Here is a 23,041-nt window from a genome sequence, read left to right as displayed (position 1 = left end):
TCCAGCCCCTTCCCAGCTCCTCAGGAATTCTCCAGCCCCTTCCCAGCTCCATTCCCCTCCCTGGACACACTTCAGCCTCTCCATGTCTTGCCATTAAGGACCCAGAACTGGAAATGAGATTTGATCCAGGGTGACACAGGGGACAGGCACTGCCCTGTCCCTGTGGCCATAGCAGGGACAATAATATTATATTTTTAATGGTTTAATACCTCAGTGCTCTGTCCACAGAGCCCCTGGGTAGAGCTGAGGCTGCTCCCCTTGCACTGCTGCTGCAGAAGGCTCTGTGCACACACGAATTACTGAGGATAAAAACTCAGGTGACCTCCTGAAGATCAGGCATTGCCACCAGCTGAGGAGCTCCCTGCAAAGAGCCCTTGGCATTCCAGCCACCATTTGTCACATCAGCTCTCTGTGAGCAGTAAATAGCCCCAAACACCTGAAATATCTTGGATGACTCCAGTGACTCAGCAGCTCTCTAACCCTTCAAGCAGGCAGGGGGTAATTTGTAAGCAAACAGACCTAAACTCCATCAGCTGCTCACAACAAACAATTTGAACATCTCTGTGTGTGCAGTTAAAGCAGATCATCTTAATGTGAAAATGATGGTCAGTATGGAATCACTTTAATGGGATGATTAAGAGCTGTGGGCTCCCTGGGAAAGCGGCAGAGCGTGCACCTGCATCCATTAAAAAGAGCAAAATATAGGGAATAACAAGCTGGAATTTGCCAGCTCATCTTTGGGGCATGGGAAGAGCTGGTGGGAGCTGGGGTGGACAGGGGAAAGAGAAAATCCAGTGTAAGACAAGCTGGGATGGTGTAATGGAGCTCACATGGGGCCACACTGGGTATTTGCCTCCCTCCTAAAATCCATGGAGCTATTGGAACACACAGAATTTGGGTTATGGAGGAAGAAAAAGTAAAATTGGGAAGGCACAGGTAATATCTGTGTCACTTTACTCAATCTACTCTGCTCATTTTTACCATAGCGAGAACATGCCTCAGTCCCTGGAAGAAATCTGTGAACGCTGGCCAAAAAATAGAGGGGAAAACAAAGTAACTCCAAGTTCTTCTGAGATGATCTCAGTGCCCATGTATATTCATTGTTTGCTGCTAGGCAGAAATATTCTTTCAGTCCTCCTGATGTGGAAGAAGCAGAAATTATAATTACAAAACACTAATATCTTCTATAAAATTAATTGACCCGTTTTTTTAACAGATAATAGATTTTATTGGCTTTGTAGTATTCCTTTGGAGGAATATGGTTGTAAAGCCCATGCATATTTATAGGTGCTACAAATATAGAAGTATATAAATATGAAAAAAATGCATAGAAATATATTCCCTTCCTCTTCTTTCTTTCACATTGCAAAGAAGGGCCAAAGAAGGAGAAAAAATACCTTTAACAAACCGACCCAGGCTGTGTTAAGGCTACCATGGTCACAGGAGAAGATGAGGTTTTATGTGACTACCAGTGAGAAATACCAACACAAATGTGAGTTTATTGACAAGCACAATGGTAGAGATGGCCAGGAAAGCGAGATACAGGCCCTGCAATACACAGAAACAGATAAAATAATCATTTTTCATCAATTTCTCATCTAATAAAGGATGCTGATATGGATTGGGTGTATGTCCTTGAGTTATCAGGCAGCACTTCTTTACATGGAACATCTACCTGCTGCTAAACACACCATTATTTAGGGAATGGTGTGAGTTCATCATAATTTACATTTTTCTTTAGCTTCAGATACCATCTGCTGCTCTGTTTTCTTTTGCCTAATGTCACAGTCATAAGCATGTAATTACCATACTCCTACTCATTTTTTTTCATGTTCTTATTCATTTCAAGCTTAATTTCAGTCAGTTTTTGTCCTTAGCTTTCTTAAACCCTGCAATTATTAGAAGACAGTTAATGGGATCAACAGCAATGTTTCATGCTGCAAGGATAAATTTTGAAATGGATTAAATGAGGACAGATGACAAAGCACTGAAAGCAATCTGTAGACCAGAAAAAAATGGAAGGAAAAAGTAGCCTTGTAAAAATTAACAAATGTTGACTTTGTGTGTATTAAAACCTCTGAATCTTGGGGGTTTTTTCTCATAGTGGTAAAACAAGAATTTGCAACCCTGAGAAAGTGTAGGCCTTAGCAAATATTAATGGAGGAAAGTGCAACCCTGGCTCTACTCTTCTGTCCAAGTTGAGAAAAAACTCAGCATGGATCAGTTCTGACCCTCAGGGTCCTGCCAGGTTTGCTGTTTGTGTCTGGGTTATTCTGTAGCTTAAGGGGGGGTTCTAAAAGCGAGGGAGGGGGACATTGCATACAGACCTGGGACAGGACAAGGGACAATGGCTTTTTTTACTGACACCACACTCACAGGGAACAATTCCTCCCCAATATCCCATCCAGCCCTGCCCTCTGGCACTGGGAGCCATTCCCTGTGTCCTGTCCCTCCATCCCCTGTCCCCAGTCCCTCTCCAGCTCTCCTGGAGCCCCTTTAGAGGCTCTGAGCTCTCCCTGGAGCTTCTCCTCTCCAGCTGAGCCCCCCCAGCTCTCCCAGCCTGTCCCAGAGCAGAGGGGCTCCATCCCTCTGATCCAAATGGATATTCCATCATGTTTGCACAGGATATTCCAGCACCCCAGCAGGAAAGCTCTCTGTGCAACCACACAAAGAGACCTGGTACCAATTTCAGTCAGCAGCTCATCATCAAATGTCCCAGAAGCCACTAAATGGCTCCCAAAATTTTCCCTCCAGAGCCTCAGTGTTCCCTGGTGCTGCTCCAGGGTCAGGGACCAGAGGGGCTCAGGGACACACCTGAGCTCTTCTTTTTGTGTTGGGACTCCAGCAGCTCTGCCTGGGCTCCTCTTCCATGCTACAGAGGACTCAAAGAAATATTTGCATTGCTTGAGGTGCCTTGCCAGGCTGGGAAGGTGCCCGCTGTCTTGCTGGATTGCAGCTGCTTTCCTCCCCAAGCCAGGCCAGCAGAAGTTGGCACGAGGATTTTAACTTGGTTCTAGCATGATGCTGGCAAAAGAAAAAAGATCTATAATGGTATGGATGGCAAGTCCTTTGAAACTACACTGCCTTGCGTTTTCCAGGGTAATTATTCTGTCTCTGCTAAATCTCCAGGCGAAACTTTCCAGGAATTAATATTCCTTTGCATTTGCCTTTGTACTGTGAAAGACAATATTTAGGTCCTTCCTGAGGGATGGAAAAAAAAAGTTGTAATGGAGACCAGAGCAAAATAAAACCTCCCACAGATTCAGAGAGGGAACAGCGTCCCAGAATCACTCACATGGTGTTAGCAGCTTTCCTCTGCCTGTTTGTTTGAGCCTGGAGCCCAGGATGGAGCTGTGATTCTGGGAAATGCCTTTCCCCCCGTTGAGAAAATGATTGTTGTGCTGAGGTTTGCAGAGCCAGCCTCTCCTTTCAAAGATAACAGTGAAATCTTTGTGTTCAGAGCCTGATTTTTGCCTTGCTCTCAGTGCAAATTAAAAGTGGCTACAGGCTGAAGGTGAATAAATGATTTACCTCACCCAGCCCTGCTGTCTGTGTGAGAGCAGGGTGTTAATCTGTGGAGACCCCTGTTAATGTGTGCCTGGCACAGGGAAAGGTGGAGAAAATAGTTATTTAAAATAATGGAGGGGAGTGGGAATAAAAGGCACAGCACAAAGGAATCGTGTTGGTTAAATCAGAAATGATTTGATGTCTGAGAGTTTTCAGCTCTTCTGGGATCTCTTTTGCTTTTCTACAGTGGAGATTTAACACCTGTATGGGAAGCAAAAGGGCCCTTAAGAGGCCTAATCTGTGCACTGGAGTGGAATTTAATCTTCAGCTCAAATCTCTGTCTGGAGATCACAGGGAGAAGAAAATGTTGCTGGTTCCAGTGAGTGGAAGCTGTCTCTGTCCAAGGGTGTGGAATGAGATAACCTTTAAGGTCCACTCCAATCCAAACTATTCTGTGATTCCCTGTTGTTGACAAAATTCATTTTTAATTATTAAAGTGTTAAAGATCAATCCCTGTAAATCAGAAAAAAACCAACATTTGGGGACCAAGAATTTGGAGTTTCTGTGGAAAATGAAAGATTCTGCTCTGGGAGGAGCAGAAGTTTTGCTCTGTGCAGGGTTTGACACTTGCATGCTGTTGAGGAAGGGCTTCCAACACGAGACCTTTCTGTGGGAATTCTGAATGGGGGAGGATGTTCAGGGAGCAGGAAAAGGAATCCCCTCAACCTTGGTTTCACACCAACCCTGAGGGCTGCCCGAGATGTCAGGGAATAACTAAACTTCAGTAGAATCACTTGTGCTAAGGCTAAGCCTGTATTCATGACTAGACATAAGCATTGTGTATTCAGATTCTCCAATTATTCCACTTGTGCTGCTCATTTTGGAATGAAGCAATATTCCCATTGCAATGGACTTTGGAGCCGCTCTCCAAAAAATGGGAGGGACTGAGCAGGTCAGATCATTGCAATGACACCACAGGCTTGACTTTTGCAACAAAGAAACGAAACAGACTTTTTAAAACATTAATTTTATATGAAAAAATAGCTCATGCCAAGTCATTTGTCATAATCACATTTCATTAACAGTAAAGTTAACAAAATCACAATATACAGATTTAGTATGTATTTATTTATATATGTCACTTTGTATTAACCATTAACTCTATGTAATAAAAATATATTACAACATTTGATATGTATCCACAAAGCACAAGCCATTGTAAACAGAACAGACAGCACAGGCCCCATTATTCAAAATCTGAACTCAGGAATAATATTTATTTTGTTGTATTCCTTTATGCTGTAGACACAGAGGATTTTATGTGTCTGCCTCTGCATTAATGGATTAATTTCTCTGGGATATCTCTTAGGAGACTCTCAGAGTTTAGCTTACCTGGGACCCTAAAATCCATGTTAATTCATGGCACTCTTTAAATGTGTTGTCATTCCAAAGAGGTCTGTGCATCCCTTTGTCCATGCAATTTAGAAAGGTTTTCATTTATATTCCCATTCCCCCCTAAATAAATAGCCCCTGCAATTACGCCCCATTGTCATACAAAAAAGTTAAATGCAATAAATTATAGTGGAATATTTATAATTTTATAACCAAACATGCCCTATCTACAGCAGCTATTAATGTTGTTTCATAACTATCTTCCTTCAGACTGGCTCTAGGTGCTTTTAGAAATAGGAAACCAGCTATTTTCAATATTTGCAAAACAAAACAAATGCTTTAAACACACAGACCAAACTTTTTATACCTCTCATGATATGAACAATCCTTATCCAAACAACCCTACTGTCCTTGCAGCAAGGAGTTGTAAAACCAGCTCCTAAAAACTTTTTAAAAAATTAAATAATCTCCTAATAATCTAACCTTGGGACAAATGTTTATATCCAACTGTATCTGGAAGGATTGGTAATAGGTTACATTCCTGCAAGAATTCAGAAGGGAATGATTAGTGATTGCCAAATATATGGAAATTGTGATCCTAAAATAATCTTCAAAAAGAAAAACACTGTGGAAAAAAAAATAAATTCTAAGGATTAGAAAAATGCCCTAAATGTGTATAAATAAAGTTAATCAAGGCACCTCTTAGTTACCTATTTCTATTTTCCAAGGCAATATGTGATAATAATTTTCAAATGTCTTTTCTGGGAAGCCCTGTGGTTTCTGCTATAAAAAGATCCATTCTTTAGTCTGGCTGATGCAGGCAGCTTTATTTTACTCCAATGAGGCTGGGCACAAAGCACAGAGAACTTGTCCCCAACCTTGTCACATGTTTGCTGTGTGACCCTGAGGGCACCGAGCTTTTCACTGACTTTTTCCTCACAAAAGTCACTCAATTAATGAAATTTCTTCCTTTGCATTCTTCTTTCCCCTCTGTTGGTCATTGATCCCACTAGCAAAGCAGGAGGAGAATTTACCTGTCTGTGCACAAGGGTTTGGTAGTCAGGAGGTAAATTAAAACACTTTGGTTTCTGACAGGGATTTTTAAGGTTTTTGTTCCAGAGCTCAGAGTAACAGGAGAGGAACACAGAGCAGGACAGTGGGAAGGGCAGAGAGGGGAAGGCTGCAGCCAGTCCAGGTTGCATTCCCACTGATATCTCACTGGGATGCTCTGGCATTTCATTAAAAAGCACTGGATCCAAATCCCAAGGGAATGGGGACTTTTGATTTTTTTTTTTTGCTCTTTGCGTGACTTTTTTAAAAAAGATTTGTTTTAAAGCTCTAACTGTGGGACTACAGTGACTAGAAAACATTTTTCTAATGCCAGAAAGATGGAGAGGAACTTGGACGAGAGCAGGGGGTGACAGGACAAGGGAAATGGATTCAAACTGGCAGAGATTTAGATGGGATTTGGGGCAGGGATTGTTCCTGGCAGGGTGGGCAGGCCCTGGCTCAGGTGCCCAGAGCAGCTGGGGCTGCCCCTGGATCCCTGGCAGTGCCCAAGGCTGGGTTGGACGGGGTTTGGAGCAGCCTGGGACAGTTTGAGGTGTCCCTGCCATGGCTGGGGTGTCACTGGGTGGGTTTTAAGCTCTCTCCCAACCCAACACCCCTCTATGATTCCATAACTCAGTAATAATTGCAAATGGAAATCCTTTTCCTCACATGACTTTGTGTGTAAATAATCAGCCATATGGACTCATGCCTTTGGGTATATAGAAATCATGTGGAATACCATTTCTTCAGCAAAAAAAAAAAGTTATTTTACTCCACAATTGCCTGCTGTCACACCCCTGATGCTTCTGCTTCTTGGCACACACATTTGTGAAGGGCACTTACAGCCTGTAGGGCTAATCCTCCTCCTTAGAAAGACAGACATGTATGATAAACTACAGCAACTTCTCCAGTTCTTTAGATCAGCAGTATTTGCTTTAAAACTGACAATCCTAAATACATATTTACACCAAACACACCAGTACAGGTGAGAAGCTGACATTTTACAAAGGCTGCAACAGCTCTTTTTCTCCATGTAAACTTTTACACCCTCCCAACAGGGACAGCTGCCTTTTGGAGCAGGATGGTTTTCCTAAAAAAACCCCAAAACTTCACCCATTGAAAATTTTCACTATATTGAATGCTGAAAGCATAAAAAGCAAATTAAAAAGGAATAGATTTAAGGCTGTGATGTCATTGGTCTCACTTATTCCAGTCTGGGGAGGTTACAAAGACATAATCCCTGATCCTGCAGACACAAAATCCTGTGTTCAGGATTTTTTTGCCCTCACAATCCAGCAAAGCAAACACTCAGTGACTCTGGGACCAGGGTCTAACTGAGCCTTCTGTGCTGATCAGTGATTTCTAGAGTCAACACGAGCTGACAGAGGTGTGAAGTCTCTGGCTTTGCTTTTAGGCTTTGTTTAATCAGAACACTGAGTGTGGAGAGGAGACAGATCTAACAGCAGTGAAAAGCAATTTCCAAGGGGTTGTTCCAGAGATATTCACGTAAAAAATGTAGAGGACAAGATATTCAGAGCCTACTTCATTTAGGACTAAGAGAGGTGAGGGAGCTATGAAACCTTAGGCATGTAGGCCCAGAAAAATCCACATTTTGTAAATGACTTAAACCTCTTGGACTTTAAGAATTAGACTCTCTGGTGATTCAAAGTGAGCAGTTTCCATATATACCATCTGAAAACCACTGGAGTCTTCCCAAGCCCTAAAGGATCCTTCTGTGGCAGCTGAGCTGCTCTTGCATCCCCAGCCCAACCTGTGGCACAGCTTTGACAGGATTTTCACCTTTTTCTTTGGAAGGAGTGATTGTCTGAGAGACTTGGAGAGCTCTCAGGGTGGAAACAGGCCACTGGGAAAAGCTCACTGCAGCCAAAAAACCCCAAATCATTGCAGCAAAGCCAGTTTGTTCCTCCCAGCCTCCCATTCACATCCACTCCTGCCTCACTTTTGGAACCTCTTAAAGATGTTCTGATACAGCTGGGTTTTTTTGAAGTTTAGTTTAAAATATCTTCTCAAAGTTATTTTTAAAAGAAATATCCTTGCCAGAAGATTTTACTGTTGACCTGGAGCAGACCAAGATCATTTCCCAGAGGTGCTGGTAAAACAGAGAGGAAAGTGCTGCCAGAGGCAGGAATGTGGCTTTTGGGGGCTTTTGGGGGCTTTTAGGGGCTTTTGGGGGCTTTTTGAGGTTCCTTCCAATCCCAGCTGGTCTGGGATGCTGTAATATTTGTGGCTACAGCTGCAGCAGTCATCAGGCTCCATAAGGATTTGTCTGGAGCATGTTTAATCTCTAGGGTTTTTGGGTTTTTTTCAGACATAAGACAAGTTCTAAAAAGTCTGATTTAGGGTTACTGAAAAGAGGTTTTTAGGGTCACATACCCAAAGTGTAAGAACAGGCATAGAACTTATTTAGTTATGTGGTTGCCTGACCTTGGAAGTGAACACTTGCACATCAGAGGAACTCCCTAAATCCTGTTCACATCCTTCCATTTGTAAATACCATAAAAACAGGGCCCTACACATAGAGAAGAAATCTATAAACCCAGTTTAAAGTCATCTAGTGGACCCAATCCTCAGGTGAAACAACCAATATTTTGATTTATGTCAAGAGAGGGCCTGGTGCTTAATAATTGCTCAACATACCCTTATCACTCTCTCATGGTTTTTGCCAATTGCAATTACCCAGATCTTGACATTCAAACTGGCTCGAGAGCACAACAGAAACCAGGACCACAATTCACACAATTAGGGCTCTGAAATGATGTAAAAACCGTTAAAATGAACAAAGGAAAAAGCTCAGAATCCACAAAACGACGTTGTGGTCTACATTCTCTTAATCATCTGCCAGTGCTCTGCCTGCCAAATTCACAAGATATGAAGGAAATGTTAATTGAACATGCGAGTGAGGAGTAGATATTGCATATGGGTCACAGATACAACAAACAGAAAACTGCATATTGCCTAAGCAGCTGCCCAGATTTTGCACATGCAGCTCCAGATTTTTGGGCACAGGTTGCAGCCAAACTTCACAAACTTCTTCAAAAATATTTAAGTAACAAATGGAAATTCCCCCACCCCCCCCTTGCACACACATGTGTTAGACAAGAGAACAGCTCTGCCTTGTGAGCAGAGATAATAAATACTGTGCATTACATTTACCAGCATTATTTTAACTGACTCGAGTCAGAGTGCTGTATAGTACATATAATACTCAGCAGACAGATAGTTACTCATATCTACATTCATCACTGAGACACACATTTTAGAAAATTTTGCCAGTTGCCTATAAGGATTCAGCTGAAAATCTAGCACTTAACAAGCCACAGTATCGTATTTCGAGTATCCTATAAAATGTCATCAGGAAATGTTGGGGTGGTGTTTTTATCTCGTGTACTGAGGCATTTTGTCAAGCACCAGCATTTACAACTCCTGCTTGCTTCAGATGGTCAAAATATGACAGGGAGCTGATGCAAGGAAGGGGAAATTATATCTATTCTCTGTTAGAAGATTAATTATAGAAGAAAGGCACCATGAAAGAGAGACAAATTTTTAAACACATACAAGGGGAGAGATTTATTGCTCATGGTGGGATATAAATCAACCAGTGACTGACTGTGATACACAAGCATAATGAGACAAGTCCAGTGCTGTATTCTCCATCTTTTACTAGACATCCTAAATGGATTATGTTTTTTTTAATCTCCTGGGAAATTAGTTTATTCTCTTTGAATCTGAAGGTTTAAATGTTTCTGGAGCTGCCCTTATCGACAAACAAACCTCCCATTGACTTTGGCATCAGCTCCATGTGTAAGCTTACAACAGCTGTGGACTTTCCTGGTGCAATTTAAGTCAAACATGCTCAATGTGGAGCTTTTTATCTTTTTAAACTCAGTAAATATTCAGCTTCCTAACATTCTGTATTCTAATACAATCCAATCATCAATGTGTCTTGAATTTCTTAGGAAACAAATATTGAACTGGGTCTTTTTATCTATTGCACCTGAGAAAATTATGTTAAGCCTAAGAAGCAAAATGATTAAGATGAGGTAGACTATTTAATCTGGCAAAGAGCTCATTTGAATGCAGGGTTTCAAAATGGGTTTCTTAAATTTTGTGGCTATGATTACTCGTGGATTTTATTGTAATTATGGTATTTTTTTATAACTGAAATGAAGAATTAAAGCTTCGGATGGTAGCTGGTAATCTTCAGATAATAACTGAGGTGTTACCCCACATTCACTGACTTTGGGGTGAAGCCCCTCGCTGAGCCCCCAGCCTGGGCTTTGAATCAGAGGCCAGAAAATCCAACAGTGGACATTTTTTGCAACATACAAAGCCCTTTTCTTGCATGAGAGAAGGTGGCAACCAAAAAGTAATTCCACATTTTTTACAACTTGAGGCCTTATTTCCTCAGAATGGCCTGGACAGTTGGAATTTGATCAGGGGTGGATGGCAGTACAGCCAATTGTGTCAGCTGTTATTGAAGCTGCCATTGCATTCATGAATTAACCCTAATTAACCCAAGCCTATTTTAAAATCTGGGCAGGCATGTGAGTGCATGGTAAATGTTAATAGTGTTCTTATGCAGAACTGCAACCCAGAGCTATAAAGATTTGTACTGAAACCTCCAGAAATCTGCACATTCAGATGTGGATTCAGATTATTGGCTCCACTGTCATGGTGGAGAGGGGAGCCTATGATTTGTGCTCCACTTGCTTTGGAAATTATACTGGAAACTCAGATTTAGCCTCATCTTTCCTTCAAGGAGGAAAAAAACACCATGATTAATAACTCCTCAGAAAAAGAGATTTGCTGTTTTCCCTCCTGGGCACAGGGCCCAGATCTGCAGCTTTGGGCAAAATCCAGCTCTTCAGAGCTCAGATATATGGAAGGTAGGCAGGAGGCACCCTGACCTTTCCACCCTGTCTACCATTTGTGTTTTCCTGAAATGTAATGGGGAGGATGTCAGTGGGATTCTATGTAAATAACTTAAAACATTTAGAGAAGACATGGCTGAATCCATCACACTCCAAAAGTGGTTTTTCCCTTCCTTCAATTCCATGGGATTCTTCCTACAATATGTACCAGAAAAGGCTGAACTGCGTTGGGCCCTGGATGGATATTTAGATTTTTTAAGCTTTTTCCATTTGGATATTTTCTACACACAACCTTCCCAAGCCACTGGGGTGGGGTGGTTTTTGTAAAGCCACGTTGGCAGCTTCATCAGAGGGAGCTTCACCTGCAGCCAGTGACAAACACAGCACAAATATCCCTGTGCAGCTTTTTAGAATAATCTTACGCCAGCAGCAGTTTGCTCCCATTACTTTCATGAATCCCTCTGCTGAGGATTAGTTTATTATCTATAGATGCAGCTGCTGATGGAAATCAATGGGAGATTTGTATTTGTGGAGCCTGCAGGACCACGGATCAATAGCGCTCTTCCAGTCAGAGGGAGGCGGTTCAGAGCAGCCTGGATGTTTCATGGGCTACTGGAGGGACATGGTCTGGGCTTCACCCTGCCCACAGCTGCCTCCCAAAACCTGGACAGCTGAGGAGAGCTACTGGGGACAGGCCAGTTCCTGCTGTTTCACAAATATCACTTTAGATGTCCCATACCAGGCTCCTCATTCGTTCAGCTGCGGAAGGTTCCGGTTGTGCGACTCGCCCGCCAGCGCCGAGGAGTTGATGGAGCTTCTCTTGAGGATCTTGTTGATGATGTCCTTCCACGTCTTCTTGTACTGGTGCCGCAGCAAAGAGTACACAAAAGGGTCTGAAACAGCTTTGCTGTAAGCTAAGCACTTGGAAATGATCCCCCAGTGGGAGTTGATGTGGACCACAGAGGACAATTCAACAAGTCTGGGGAAAGAGGGAGGATGAAAGAGTGAACATTAAAAATTACATTAACCCACCCCAAACCCTCAAATTATTGCTGGACAATTGTAACAAAACTAAAGAAAGCCCTGCTCATGAAAATGTGTATGTTGTCCTCCTGTTATAAATTTTAAGGACTGCAGATGTGAACTTGAGGCCTGTTTGCCAAAATGCCATTGCTTGGTCTCATGGGAATCAAATTCCTCTACCATGAGCAACCTAAAAACCCAGCATCCATCTGAACCTGTGGTTCTAAGTCCTCTCTAGAGCATCTGAGTCACCCCACCAGGGCTACCCAGCTCTCTTGGCCAGCCCAGCTCCCAGGGAGAGTTTGATGCCTTTAAACAGTTTGAGTTGTAGAGACTCACAAGGAGAATCCATCAGTCAGAGATGGTGTATCATACCTTGAATTAAAAAACTGGCCAGTTCAAAGGGCAAGGATTCACATTTGCAGCAAATTTGACAAGACAAAACTTTTATCACTAGGGGAGGGGGACAGGGAAGAGCTTCATAGACTCCTCATACCTACACTAGCCCAAATGGTTCACTGTGTACTGAGAGAGAGCATTTTTGACAGGCAAATATTGATAACTCCCCATGTCTTTGAGCAACATCAAAGGGCAGCTCTGTTCAATATGCCTCCATGGCTGTCAGAAGCTATTGATTTTTATAGAGGTCAAACAGCCACAGAGTCCCACACAGCAGATCAGATCTTTGCTGGACCTGCCTGCAGCAGCAGATGTTCTTAAATCTGCCTGGGAAATATTTCAGTTGCTCATGTTTCTCCACACAAAGCACCACTTCCAAGGAGCTCTCTGAAGGGTGGTTCCTGCAGCAGCAATGACAAGAATTTTGGTACTTCAAGCAGTTTAGAGAGGAGGATTTTTTTGTCCTCGGTTATTTTATTCCCATTCCATAACCTTTCACTACAAGATATTATTTAAAATAATGCTGGCAGATGTCACAGTCCATTCAATGTGAGGGACATTTCAGGTGACCAGGGAATGTCACATGAAAACATGAAAATACTTGGGAATTGTTTGTGTCACTCCACTGGTGCTGCTTGGCTCAGCAGATCTGAGGTCCCAAAGATCCCTCATTTGTCCCATTTCTCTCTCATCTCAACTACACAAATGTTCTTTCAACCTCTCCTTGTAATTCATGCTCATTATCTTTCCTGCAAAGATCAGAACTGAGACATAATTTTCATCTGCTTGAGTTTCCAGGTGGTCTCATCTGGTGCATTCTCACTTCTTTAATAAAATACAACTCATGGCATCCAGTTAAGGTGTTCTAAAATGAGAATTGACAATCTGGAAATTAATCATCTACTGGGACATATTTGCTTTGTAATCTACCATGAGCCATCCTTGTTGTTTTCCACTTCCTTTATTCGATGCCTTCTTCACGTTTTGAATTTCATCACGTTGAATTTCACTCGGATGATTTATTTTTACTGAGTGCTTTACAGATGTGAATTTGATTATGTTTAATTAAATTCAGCGGATGCCTTGAATAACCAAAATATGACAAATTTGTGTCTGAGGCTCTGTCAGTCAGTTCTATGAGCCATTAACAATCTCCATTTAAAGCACATCAAACAGACACTTCAGGGTTGCAAGCCTAGACTTGCTAATTTTACCTTCATTGACTGATCAAATGAAAAGCCTACACTTTTATTAACAAAATCTTAAATATTTTCCTTGCTTTCTGTAAGCTTCCTTGACATTTACACATTTTTCAATTCTCATGTATTATTTTTTAGAGTAAATTACATTTGCTGTTATCAGGCAGCAAACACAGAAATGTAGCCAAACCCTGAGCTATGCATTTTCATTTCATGTACAAACAATTAAATGTCAGCCTTTCAAGGCATATCACAGAATTTATTGCCTTTGAAAGGTTTTGTTTCTCATTTTTGAGGGAAATTATATGCACAGCTTCCATTTCCATGAAACATTTCAGCCTAAAAGAAGACATTTTCAGCGAAGGAACATTAATATTTCAGCGCTACCTGTAAATTAAATTTTACAGTATCAACTACATAATTCCCTGGCTTGCTTTCATAAGCCTCTCTTCTACTGTCTGATCTTCAAACCCTTTTTATTTCAAAGCTGTAAGCACTTTTTCTGTGATATTTTCTTCATATTTTAGAAACTTTTAACTCTGTAGAGTGTGTCATTTGACATGGCTATCCAATTATTTTATTTCCCCTTCAGTAAATAAACAAGAATTCCATGTAGAAGAGTGTGACCTTGGTCTCTACACACAAAATGCACACTGGAAATCCTTTATTTACATGTGCAGTTCATCACCACGCTAAAATATTTTACTGCACCTGTCCCACCCAGCTGGGATGCTGAAGAACACAAATTGAGAAGAATTCTGAGTTTCCCGTGTTCCCAAGCAAGATCTGAATATGCAGAGGGCAAACAACAGTTTAAAACCAGGGTTTGCTTACCCCCCTATCCCCCAGAGATGATACAACAGAATTTTAATCATCTTCTGCCTGTTCCACCATCCTCCTCTGTAACCTGAGGGCTTGGGACTGTGAACTTCTGCCTGCTATTACTTCAGGATTTTTAATTTAAAGCCAATTTCCTCACACATTGACAGCTCTTATTGACTTACATGAGCAAAGTTCTGTATTTCAGTATGAAATGCCTGGAGTTGGAAATGAGTATTAGAAAATTGTATGACTTATCTTCATCTTTCTTATGGAAAAGTTCCTTGGAGAAAAGAGGTTTGGAACAAGTATGTTTAATTGTATAATGATAAATATAGCAAAGGAAGAGATGTGTACCAGTAGATTATTTTACAAAGCAAGAAATCTTTAATGTGGGGGATTACACCTGTCATGCTGGTAAAGTGGAAACACTGGATCAAAGACAATCACATTCTGATACACCACTTAAGGACATCCACTGAACTAATTAGAAGGGTGTTCCCTTGATAAATGAAGTGTCTGATCTGATTTTTACCTCAGTGTGGTCTAAAAAACTCTGCTTTACCCAGAGAAGCATTCATGTGTCTGGGGTGATGAGCACAGCTCCTTCACTCATCCATGGAATATTTTTAGTGTGGAAACAGGAAGATGTTATAGTAAAACCTTGTGATTTGCTGCTGTCAGCCCCCAGTCCAGGGAGTACTTAAAAGCATGTTTAATTGAAATATACTGCTGATTAGGAGAGCAAGGCACTCCCTCTCCTGACTGCTGTCCACTGCTTGAGCTGTGATTGATTGTGTCTCTCTTCAGAATGCAAAGCACTGGATGTGCTCCAGAAATACTACTTGCTCACACAATTAAAATCAAATTCTCCCAATCCCCTGGGTGCCCAGACACCCAGCTCTGTGTGTGAGGCCCGGGGAAGGTCAGGATGAGTGTCCTGGAACATTGGGCCCTGAAAATGTCCAGTGAGGTCTCTCAGGGAGCTCAAGAGGGAATTCCCCTTAGCTTGTTGTGCAGGGATTTTAAATTTGTCAGAATTTAAAAGGCCAGGAATGTGGGAAAATTCACCCCTCCTGACATGTCTGACCTGCCCCAAAACATCCTCCTGCATCCAGGACCCTGCATCTTCCCTCTCCTCACCATCACCCTCTGGAGATCAGCAGGAGCACATTAAAGGGATCCTGGTACAGAATAAAGGGAGGAGGCTCAGGATTTTTCTGCTCCCTCCTCTGTATCTTAAAGCTACTGGGACAAAAACGGAGTGAAGAGGAGGTGGGGAGGTGGTGCCTGAGTGCTGAGATGTCTTTGGAAGAGCACAAAAATACTCCTGACAGCTCTGGTTAGAGCACTCAGTGTTACTCAGGATGAAACACCAACTCTCCTGTGACTGGGAGGATTTTCTTTAAGTTCAGAGACACAACAGGAAATGAAAATTAACCATTTGCAAAAATACAAATGCCTTAATATCTTATGACTTGAGAATTAAGGCTGAATGTGCTTAATTACAAGTCCTTTCACACCGTGTAAGTGTGTGGCTTGCAGTGGAGTCTTGTGGCCACTAAGTGGAAGTGAAGGTAATTCTAGGAAATTACTTTGATTTTCTAATTCTGAAAATTCAGAGTATTACTCTGATAAGAAACCTCAAGGTTGGCCAAATGTTCAATTATATTGACTCTTAATCCGGACTTTTCAATGATTTTTTTCAAGGTGGATCTGAGTTTGACTGAGGTCAGCCCCACTGATTTCTACTTGATAATATTGGAATAAGAAATACCTTATTTTTTAGTTTTCTTTCTTTCTCTGCTGTTCATAGCAGCATCTCAGTTTCCCCAAAATCTTATAATAAGGAATGCAAGCTGTAAATTTCCTTCAACAGCTAGATAATTTTTCTTTTTTTTTTCTGGATGTACTCACTTTCTAACACTTTTTATCTCATAGGAGTAATTTAGTGTTTCCCACAGGAGCCATTTCCAAAGATAAGAGGGTGGATAGACATCTACCATAAATCATGAGAAGATTTTTCAGTTTTGAGCCAGCACAGCTTTGATATTTGATATTTATGACTAATAAACCCTACCCAACCAGACAAAACTGTTGTTTAAGTCTGTGGACCATGTTCTCACCTCAGCTGAATCTTGTTGACCAAATTTTTACAGTCTGAGCTATTCTGGCAAGAGTTTCCCTGGAGATCAACCCTGGACAGGGAAGTCAATCAGAGCAGTAGGTGACAACAAAAAAACTCTGCAAAACCTCATGGGCTGACTGCCTAAATCCCTCCCATGCAAGCAGCACTTTGACTGGGCTGAGTGAGCAGAGTCTGACCTCAGACTGCACCAGGACTGAGTGGAGGAGCCCTGTGACATTTTACATCATTTATTAGCTCAGGAAACACAATCTCTGTTACAAATTTTCCCAGGAGACTGCAATGCTGTTCTGGCTCAGAGTGCCCCACTTCCCTGAGCCAGGAGTGCATCTCAGCAGCCTTTTCCAGCATGTAGGTTCACACTTACCTTGTGATTACATAAGGTGCAAAGCAGAGTATGAAAGTACCAATAAAGGTACTGATTTTCTTCGTTGCCCGCTGCCTCCGCCTCCTCTGCTCCTCCAGACAACGCTCCCGCACGCTGTGTGACATCCAACACAGAGAACAACATCAGTCATAGCATCAGGTAACAATCTGCAATGGCTTCACCATGGAATGATGGAGAAGGAGCTGTTTGAATTGTGCAGACCAGTAACAGGTGAGCTGCACTTAAATGGGACAATACCAGCTCTGAATGAATTGTCTGTTCATCTCACCCTCCACAAAGTTACTGACAGGTACCTGGCTGTGTATTTATGTGCACACACCCCCATTACATCAATTGATCTGTAGAAAAATGGGTGGAATTCACCCTTGGAATCAGTTTGCAGCTCCTTTTTGAGCCGCTGTAAGCTGTGTTTGCAGGCAAGATGACACTCGGAGATTTGGAAAATATCCAGAGTGGGATAGGCAGCACACTGCTTCCCTAGAAACAGCAATTCCAACACCACTGCCTTGGAGAGGAGAAACTTCCCAGCAAGATAACCAACAAAACAACATCATAACGGGAGAAGGAACACTCTGAACCTTCAGCCCAGCGCAGGAGCTGTCACTGTGTCCCATAGCTGTGAGCTGTGTGGCCATAAACATCCCATCAGATCTGCAGGGCTGCTGTGCTGAATGCTTCACAAAGCTGGAATTGTTTCATAAATCCACAGTCCTGGGGGATCCTCATTCCTCACCTCAAACCAGCCCTCTTTCTAACTAAACACATGAAAATTAGCCACACCTTGGGGTTTTTTCCTACCTATGGTATTTTAGGACAAGAGCTTTTCCTTTGAGTTTTCTGCTGGTGGTCTCAGCAGGCCCCCAGAGAGCTCTGAATCCCCTGGGTGTGCCAGCAAGGAGCACAGGGCTGAGACCTTGCTTTCAGTGCAAAAACACCCCTGAAATCAGCACATTTGCTGTGAAAACAGTGATTAAGTTGAAAGCTCATCCTCTTCCTCTGACTGGTTGAGTGACTCCTGTGCTCCCTGTGATTTCTGAGGGAAGTTGATGAGTTCTCTGTCTATTCCAGGCAGTGGATTGGGCAGCACTGGTATTTCCCACAGTGCCAGGACTGCCTGTACCTCAGTAAATCCCTTTGGAAAGGGCACAGCAAAGGCAGACTGCCATCCTGAACTCCTCTCTGTGCACATGGCAGAGCTGACTCCTTGCACAGACCTCCCAGTGACAGTCACTTCTCAGGCAAATTGAATGGGGCTGGCCCAAATCCTGTACTTACATATACTTTTTTTAAAAAAAATTATTATTATTTTATTATTTTTTAAAAACTCGACTGTTTGGCATCGGCCTTTCCATTTTTGTAGTAAATTTTTAATTGATGACTCACTCTCAGGCTCCACACTCTCACAGCTCTGAGGCTCATGGCCATACCCTTACATTATTTACTTCATCTGTAAATGTTTTATCAACATCCAAACACATGTTGTGTGCTGAGGATCTCAGTGTGTTTCTGTGCTCTCTGTGGCAATGAGTTCCTTCACTTGTGTTAAAGAAAAAGTGTTTCTTATGTTCTGTACTAAATTCGGTTTTGCATCACCAGGCCCCAGAGCAGATATCAGGATGTGATAAAATAAATACCGGAGGAAAAGTTTGTTCTTCTAACAAATTGTCTTTCTCTTAAAGAATATAACACATTTAAAGGTGTTACATGTTCTAGAGGTGAGTTATTTGCACCTAGAAATGACAGCTAAGAAGGGGGAAAAAAAGATCCACCTTTTCAAGGCAACCTATGTGCTTTCAATTCTGCAGGAGCTGGGGAACTTGGAGTATTTTTATGTGCAGAAAAATGATCTGAGAGCTTCATGAGCTTTGTTTAAGACCTGTGTTCTTAAATTCATGATATCCCAAGCCCATGGCAATACAGGAAAGTGAATGTCCAAAGCAGGTTCAATTAAGGTGCTGTTAGGGAGGGGAGGGTGGTGTAATTTTGGTCTCTGTTTCCCCAATTACTTATTTTCCTTTCTGGCACATGCAAAGCTGTCTCTCACTCCTTGAGCTCACCCATGACTGTCCTGGTAGACTTAAACCCATTTCTTTTGTTCAGACTTTCCAGATATATCCAATAAATACCACATCAGAGAAGAAGGTATTTTATCTCACTCCTTCACACAGATAATGGACATAGATTAATATTTTGGTTTTGCACACACTTTCATGCACAAAGATAAGACACATGTGAGTTCTAGCAGTGACATCAGTAATAGAACAGGATTATTGACTAAGCTTTCATTTAAAGATTTTAATATCCTGGGAAATCTGAGCTATATCCGTTTGTAGGTTTGGTATTTTAAACAAAGTTTATGGGATATTGGACCTTAAGATGTGTAGAGCTGGATACACCAAAAAGACAGTATAGATAATTTGAATTAGGAAATACATGGGTTAAGCCCTTAAGTGAAGTTTTGCCCAAATCTCCCAAAATACCCAAGATATTTTGGTCTCAAGAGCAAGGAAAAAGCAGGATCCACTAGAAAAGCCTCAGCTAACTTGAAATGCCGCGTGCCCTAAACATTCACAGGAATTTGTAGGGTATTTGGAGGTTTCCTTTGTGCTTGACTGATCTTCAGGAGAGATCACTGGTGTCTTTCTAAGTCACAGGTAATAAAGCCATCTGTCACAGTGCCTGTCACTGGACCCCCCTGCGGGGGGATTCTGAGTCACAGGAACTGAAAATTGTCCGTTCGCATTTCCCAGCGCTCAAACTGGACCCTGCAAACAGCCAGAGGAGTCTCAAGCAGGATTGCAAACTTTGTTTTCTCCTTTGGACTGTGCCATCACCCACAGCTGTGCTGCCAGGTGCTCCAGGAACCCCTGAAATGGCCTGTTACATAATGCAAACCATGCCTTCCTTCTGTCAGACATCTCTGAGCATCACGGACTCTTCCAGCAGAGCTGCAGCCCCCGTGCAGCTCTCCCAGCAGGGAAGGTGGCCTGAGACCCTTTCAGCAGCAGGAGCTGTCACTTAAGGCTAAAGCAGCCCCTCCAGGGGTGAAATATGTTCTGTAGGGTAGAAAAGAAATGAAAACTCTCTTTTCTTTGAGAGAGGCACCAGGATAACCCGATGCCAGAGGTAGAGGCAGCGGTGAAGGTTGCTCACAGCAAAGCACCTGCACAACTCTGCCCTGAAGAAAGGAAGCATCATTCCCACAGCCCCACTGAATCCATCCCGCAGGGAGAGGATCACAAAATGCACAAACACCCTCAAATCAACCTCAGCCAGAAAAAATGCAGAGGAGGAGAAACAGCACTGAGATTTTTTCCCTTTTACTAAACTCTGCTGTGCAGTCCAGGCATACTTTTAGCATTAGGCAAAACAAATGGGGTTTCAAACAGCGCTGGTGGGTTTATGGCACTTCCCTGGGAGTAACCACCACATCTCCTCCTGCTGCAGGAACTGAGGCACTCGAGGCACAGTTCATCAAGCAGACAGCACGTAGGGCAGACAGTGTTTGTTCCTCAGTGTGACTTGGTGAATAAGGGATGATTTATACCTGTATTTCTCAAGAACGGCAACAAGACTTGCCCAAAGTTCTGCTCTGCATTCTTGGTCAAGAGACAGCTCAAACAGCTTAGCAGGAGAATTCTGAGCAAATGTTTCTGTTCTTCTAAAATGTGCTGCCCAGACTTGTTTGTCTTAGCCTCAGGCATCCCCAAAGCATGACCCGTGTTTGAGGACAGCCACATGTGCTCTGAGCCCTGCAGCTCTGCTCCTGGCTGCCCGCAAAGGGAGAGGCTGCTGGAGCAAAGGGGAGCAGGGATGGTCAGATGGGATGTGTGGGACTGCTCTCTCCGTCTGCTCTCTGCTCTCCTCTCGTCCCTGTATCACACACCAAGCCAGCATCCCTTCTAGATCCGTACATCGATTATTCATGCAAGATTTATGGCTTGTGCATAATCCCTGGCGTGACTTTTGCATACATTCCTCTCCCTGTTTGATTCTTGCCTTCCAGCCCACAATCCTGCCAGTCCCTGGGGACTTTTCTCCTCTTGTCTCGAGGCACAAGGGACTTGCATAAAATCTCTCATTTGCAATGAGCTTTATACATCCCTTGCTTGTCACATTAACATTGCCACTGAATTTTCTCTCACTTTAAGGTTTAAGTACAGGCATTCGAGCACATGAATTTTGCAGATGTAATTCCCTTAAGGATTCTGCCTTCAGGAATGATAAAGTTACAGAGAGCACAGCAATGGGGAAGCTGCTGGGAAAAGGAGTGGCAGGCAGTGCTCAGCCTCCCTTCCAAACTCCCAGGGACATGTGCAGCTTTCTCCTCTCAGGGATCCAGCAACGGGTTTTGGGCTGACAGTGCCCAAAATACACAAAGCTATCGACCACTGAATCCACCCTCAGAGACAAAGGGCAGTGATCTGATCACTGTCTCAAAGGGAAGTGCATGCTTAGCCAGAACTGCCCGTTCATTTGCTCTCCCTCCCAAAATAAGTCCTTAAGCCCAACAAAAAAAAAAGTGTTCTGCGATCAGAGAACTAAACACAAGTGAAAAGAAACACGCAGAATAGAAACTGGCTGAGGGATGTTTATTTTCTCCCCCTCCCCATCCCCTGCTGTCAGACAGCTTGGTCTCTGTTTACCACAGCACTGAGCCCCCTCCTCACCTGAGCTGAGCTCACAGGAAGCTTACCTGGGGTGGATGTCCACCAGCAGCACCAGGGTCTGCATTGTGATCACGTCGATGCGCTTACAGTGGAACCGTGCCACCTTCAGCACTTTGAGATAAGTGAAACACAGGACCACGAGGGAGAGGAGGAAGCTGAGGGCGTGAAAGACCCCAGTGAAAATCACAAACTGTGTCCTATCCTCTGGTCTCTTGCTGTAGAGCGTGCAGGAGGCGTAGAGGTGATGGAAACCCAGCCAGGAGAGAGAAGCTGCCACTATGGGGAAGGATGCCGAGTGCAACCACGTGTAGCTCAGGATGAGAGCAGCGTCTCGGTACCTCATTTTGGAGTGATAACTTAGCGGGAAGACCACAGCAATCCACCTGTCAATGCTCAGAGCCGCCATGCTCAGCATGGAGTTGGTGGTGAGGAAAGTCTCCAGGAAGCCCACAACTTGGCAGACCTGATCTCCTCCCGGCTGACTTTTGTAAATGATCCCAGCCAAGGTCAGGGGCATGCTTGAGACGGCCATCAACAGGTTGCAGAAGGTGAGGTTGAGGATGAACAATCCCGGGACCTGCTTGCGGATGTCGGCGCTGTACAGGAAGCACATCAGCACCAGCACGTTGGCCAGCAGGGCCACGAGCATCAGCACCACCACCACGAAAGCCAGGAGCAGCTCCCAGATGCTCATGGTGCGTCCAGTCACAGGAGGGACATCTCCGAAACTGCGCCGCGCCGGCACCGGGGGACCATGGTGCGAGGTGCCCCCACCTCGCCCTCCTCCCCAGCCCGCTCGCTCCCGTGCATGCCCTCCGTATTTTTAGAGGAGCTGCAGTTTTCTTCTCCAACCTCCCCCTCCTCGCTGCTCCTTTCCACGTCAACGCTTCCCGAGACGTGCACAAAAGCACTGGGAATGCCCATCAAACTGCAAGGAGGGCTTAAAAAATATCAGCAGGACTGAACCACTGTCTCCCGTCGGTCCATTTTGAGGAGAGCGCGCTATTCTGAGAAGCTGCTCTCCTGAGATCCCTAATTAGCAGCCCCAAGCTTGCAAGCAATCCACCGAGTGAATTGTGCTCTCTTTCTCCCTTGCTTTCTGCCTCTCTCTCCCTCTCTGTCTTTCTCTCCCCTCCCCTCTCCTCCAACCCTCGCTCCCTTCCAGGCTGAATGTAACCTGCTTTTTATGATCACAGATAAAAACCCCATTAATGGATTAAAGCAGGCACACTGCTGGTGATTCGCAAACGTGATTATGTCATCCCTGCTCCACAACCCCTCCCCTTCTCCTTGCGACCGTGACTAGACTTTCCTCAAGAGAAATCCCATGTTTTCATTTAATTGATTTAGCCATTAATTTGCAGACAAGCCCTGGAACAGAATTCCTGCGCTCCGGCGTGTTCCCTACATTTCGGTGCATCACTTGCAGTGCTGCTGCTTGCACTCAGCCAGGGCAGGAGCTTTCTCTGCTCTTCATTAGCTGTGCCTAAAGAGATGGGGGAAATGGAAATATTCTGCTACTTCTCTGGAGCCCTCATTAGGCTACGGGAATGGTT

The 23,041-nt window shown here is 43.5% G+C and overlaps 1 protein-coding gene across 1 annotated transcript; it reads right to left on the bottom strand.

Annotated features, from left to right (window-relative positions):
• Positions 1-6,454: 6,454 nt before the first annotated feature.
• GPR26 (G protein-coupled receptor 26) lies at positions 6,455-22,597 on the bottom strand. The gene is made up of 3 exons (XM_015632412.2): positions 21,512-22,597; positions 16,795-16,908; positions 6,455-11,820 (listed from the first exon to the last, which is right to left on the bottom strand). The coding sequence occupies exons 1-3, from the start codon at positions 22,177-22,179 to the stop codon at positions 11,589-11,591; spliced, it is 1,014 nt and encodes a 337-aa protein (XP_015487898.1). The 5' UTR covers positions 22,180-22,597; the 3' UTR covers positions 6,455-11,588.
• Between the last annotated feature and the right edge of the window lie 444 nt (positions 22,598-23,041).

This window comes from Parus major, chromosome 6, assembly GCF_001522545.3.
Source record: "Parus major isolate Abel chromosome 6, Parus_major1.1, whole genome shotgun sequence".
Lineage (NCBI taxonomy): Eukaryota > Metazoa > Chordata > Aves > Passeriformes > Paridae > Parus > Parus major.
This window is presented reverse-complemented; position numbering and strand designations above follow the sequence as displayed.

Bases quoted from the DNA above. Each gene is read 5' to 3' on its own strand.
- GPR26 (XM_015632412.2), bottom strand. From the start codon at position 22,179: ATGAGCATCTGGGAGCTGCTCCTGGCTTTCGTGGTGGTGGTGCTGATG. The intron at 16,909-21,511 runs GTAAGCTTCCTG...GATGTCACACAG, and splicing joins CTGGTGGACATCCACCCCAG to CGTGCGGGAGCGTTGTCTGG. The intron at 11,821-16,794 runs GTAAGTGTGAAC...CTCTTTCCCCAG, and splicing joins GCACCTTATGTAATCACAAG to ACTTGTTGAATTGTCCTCTG.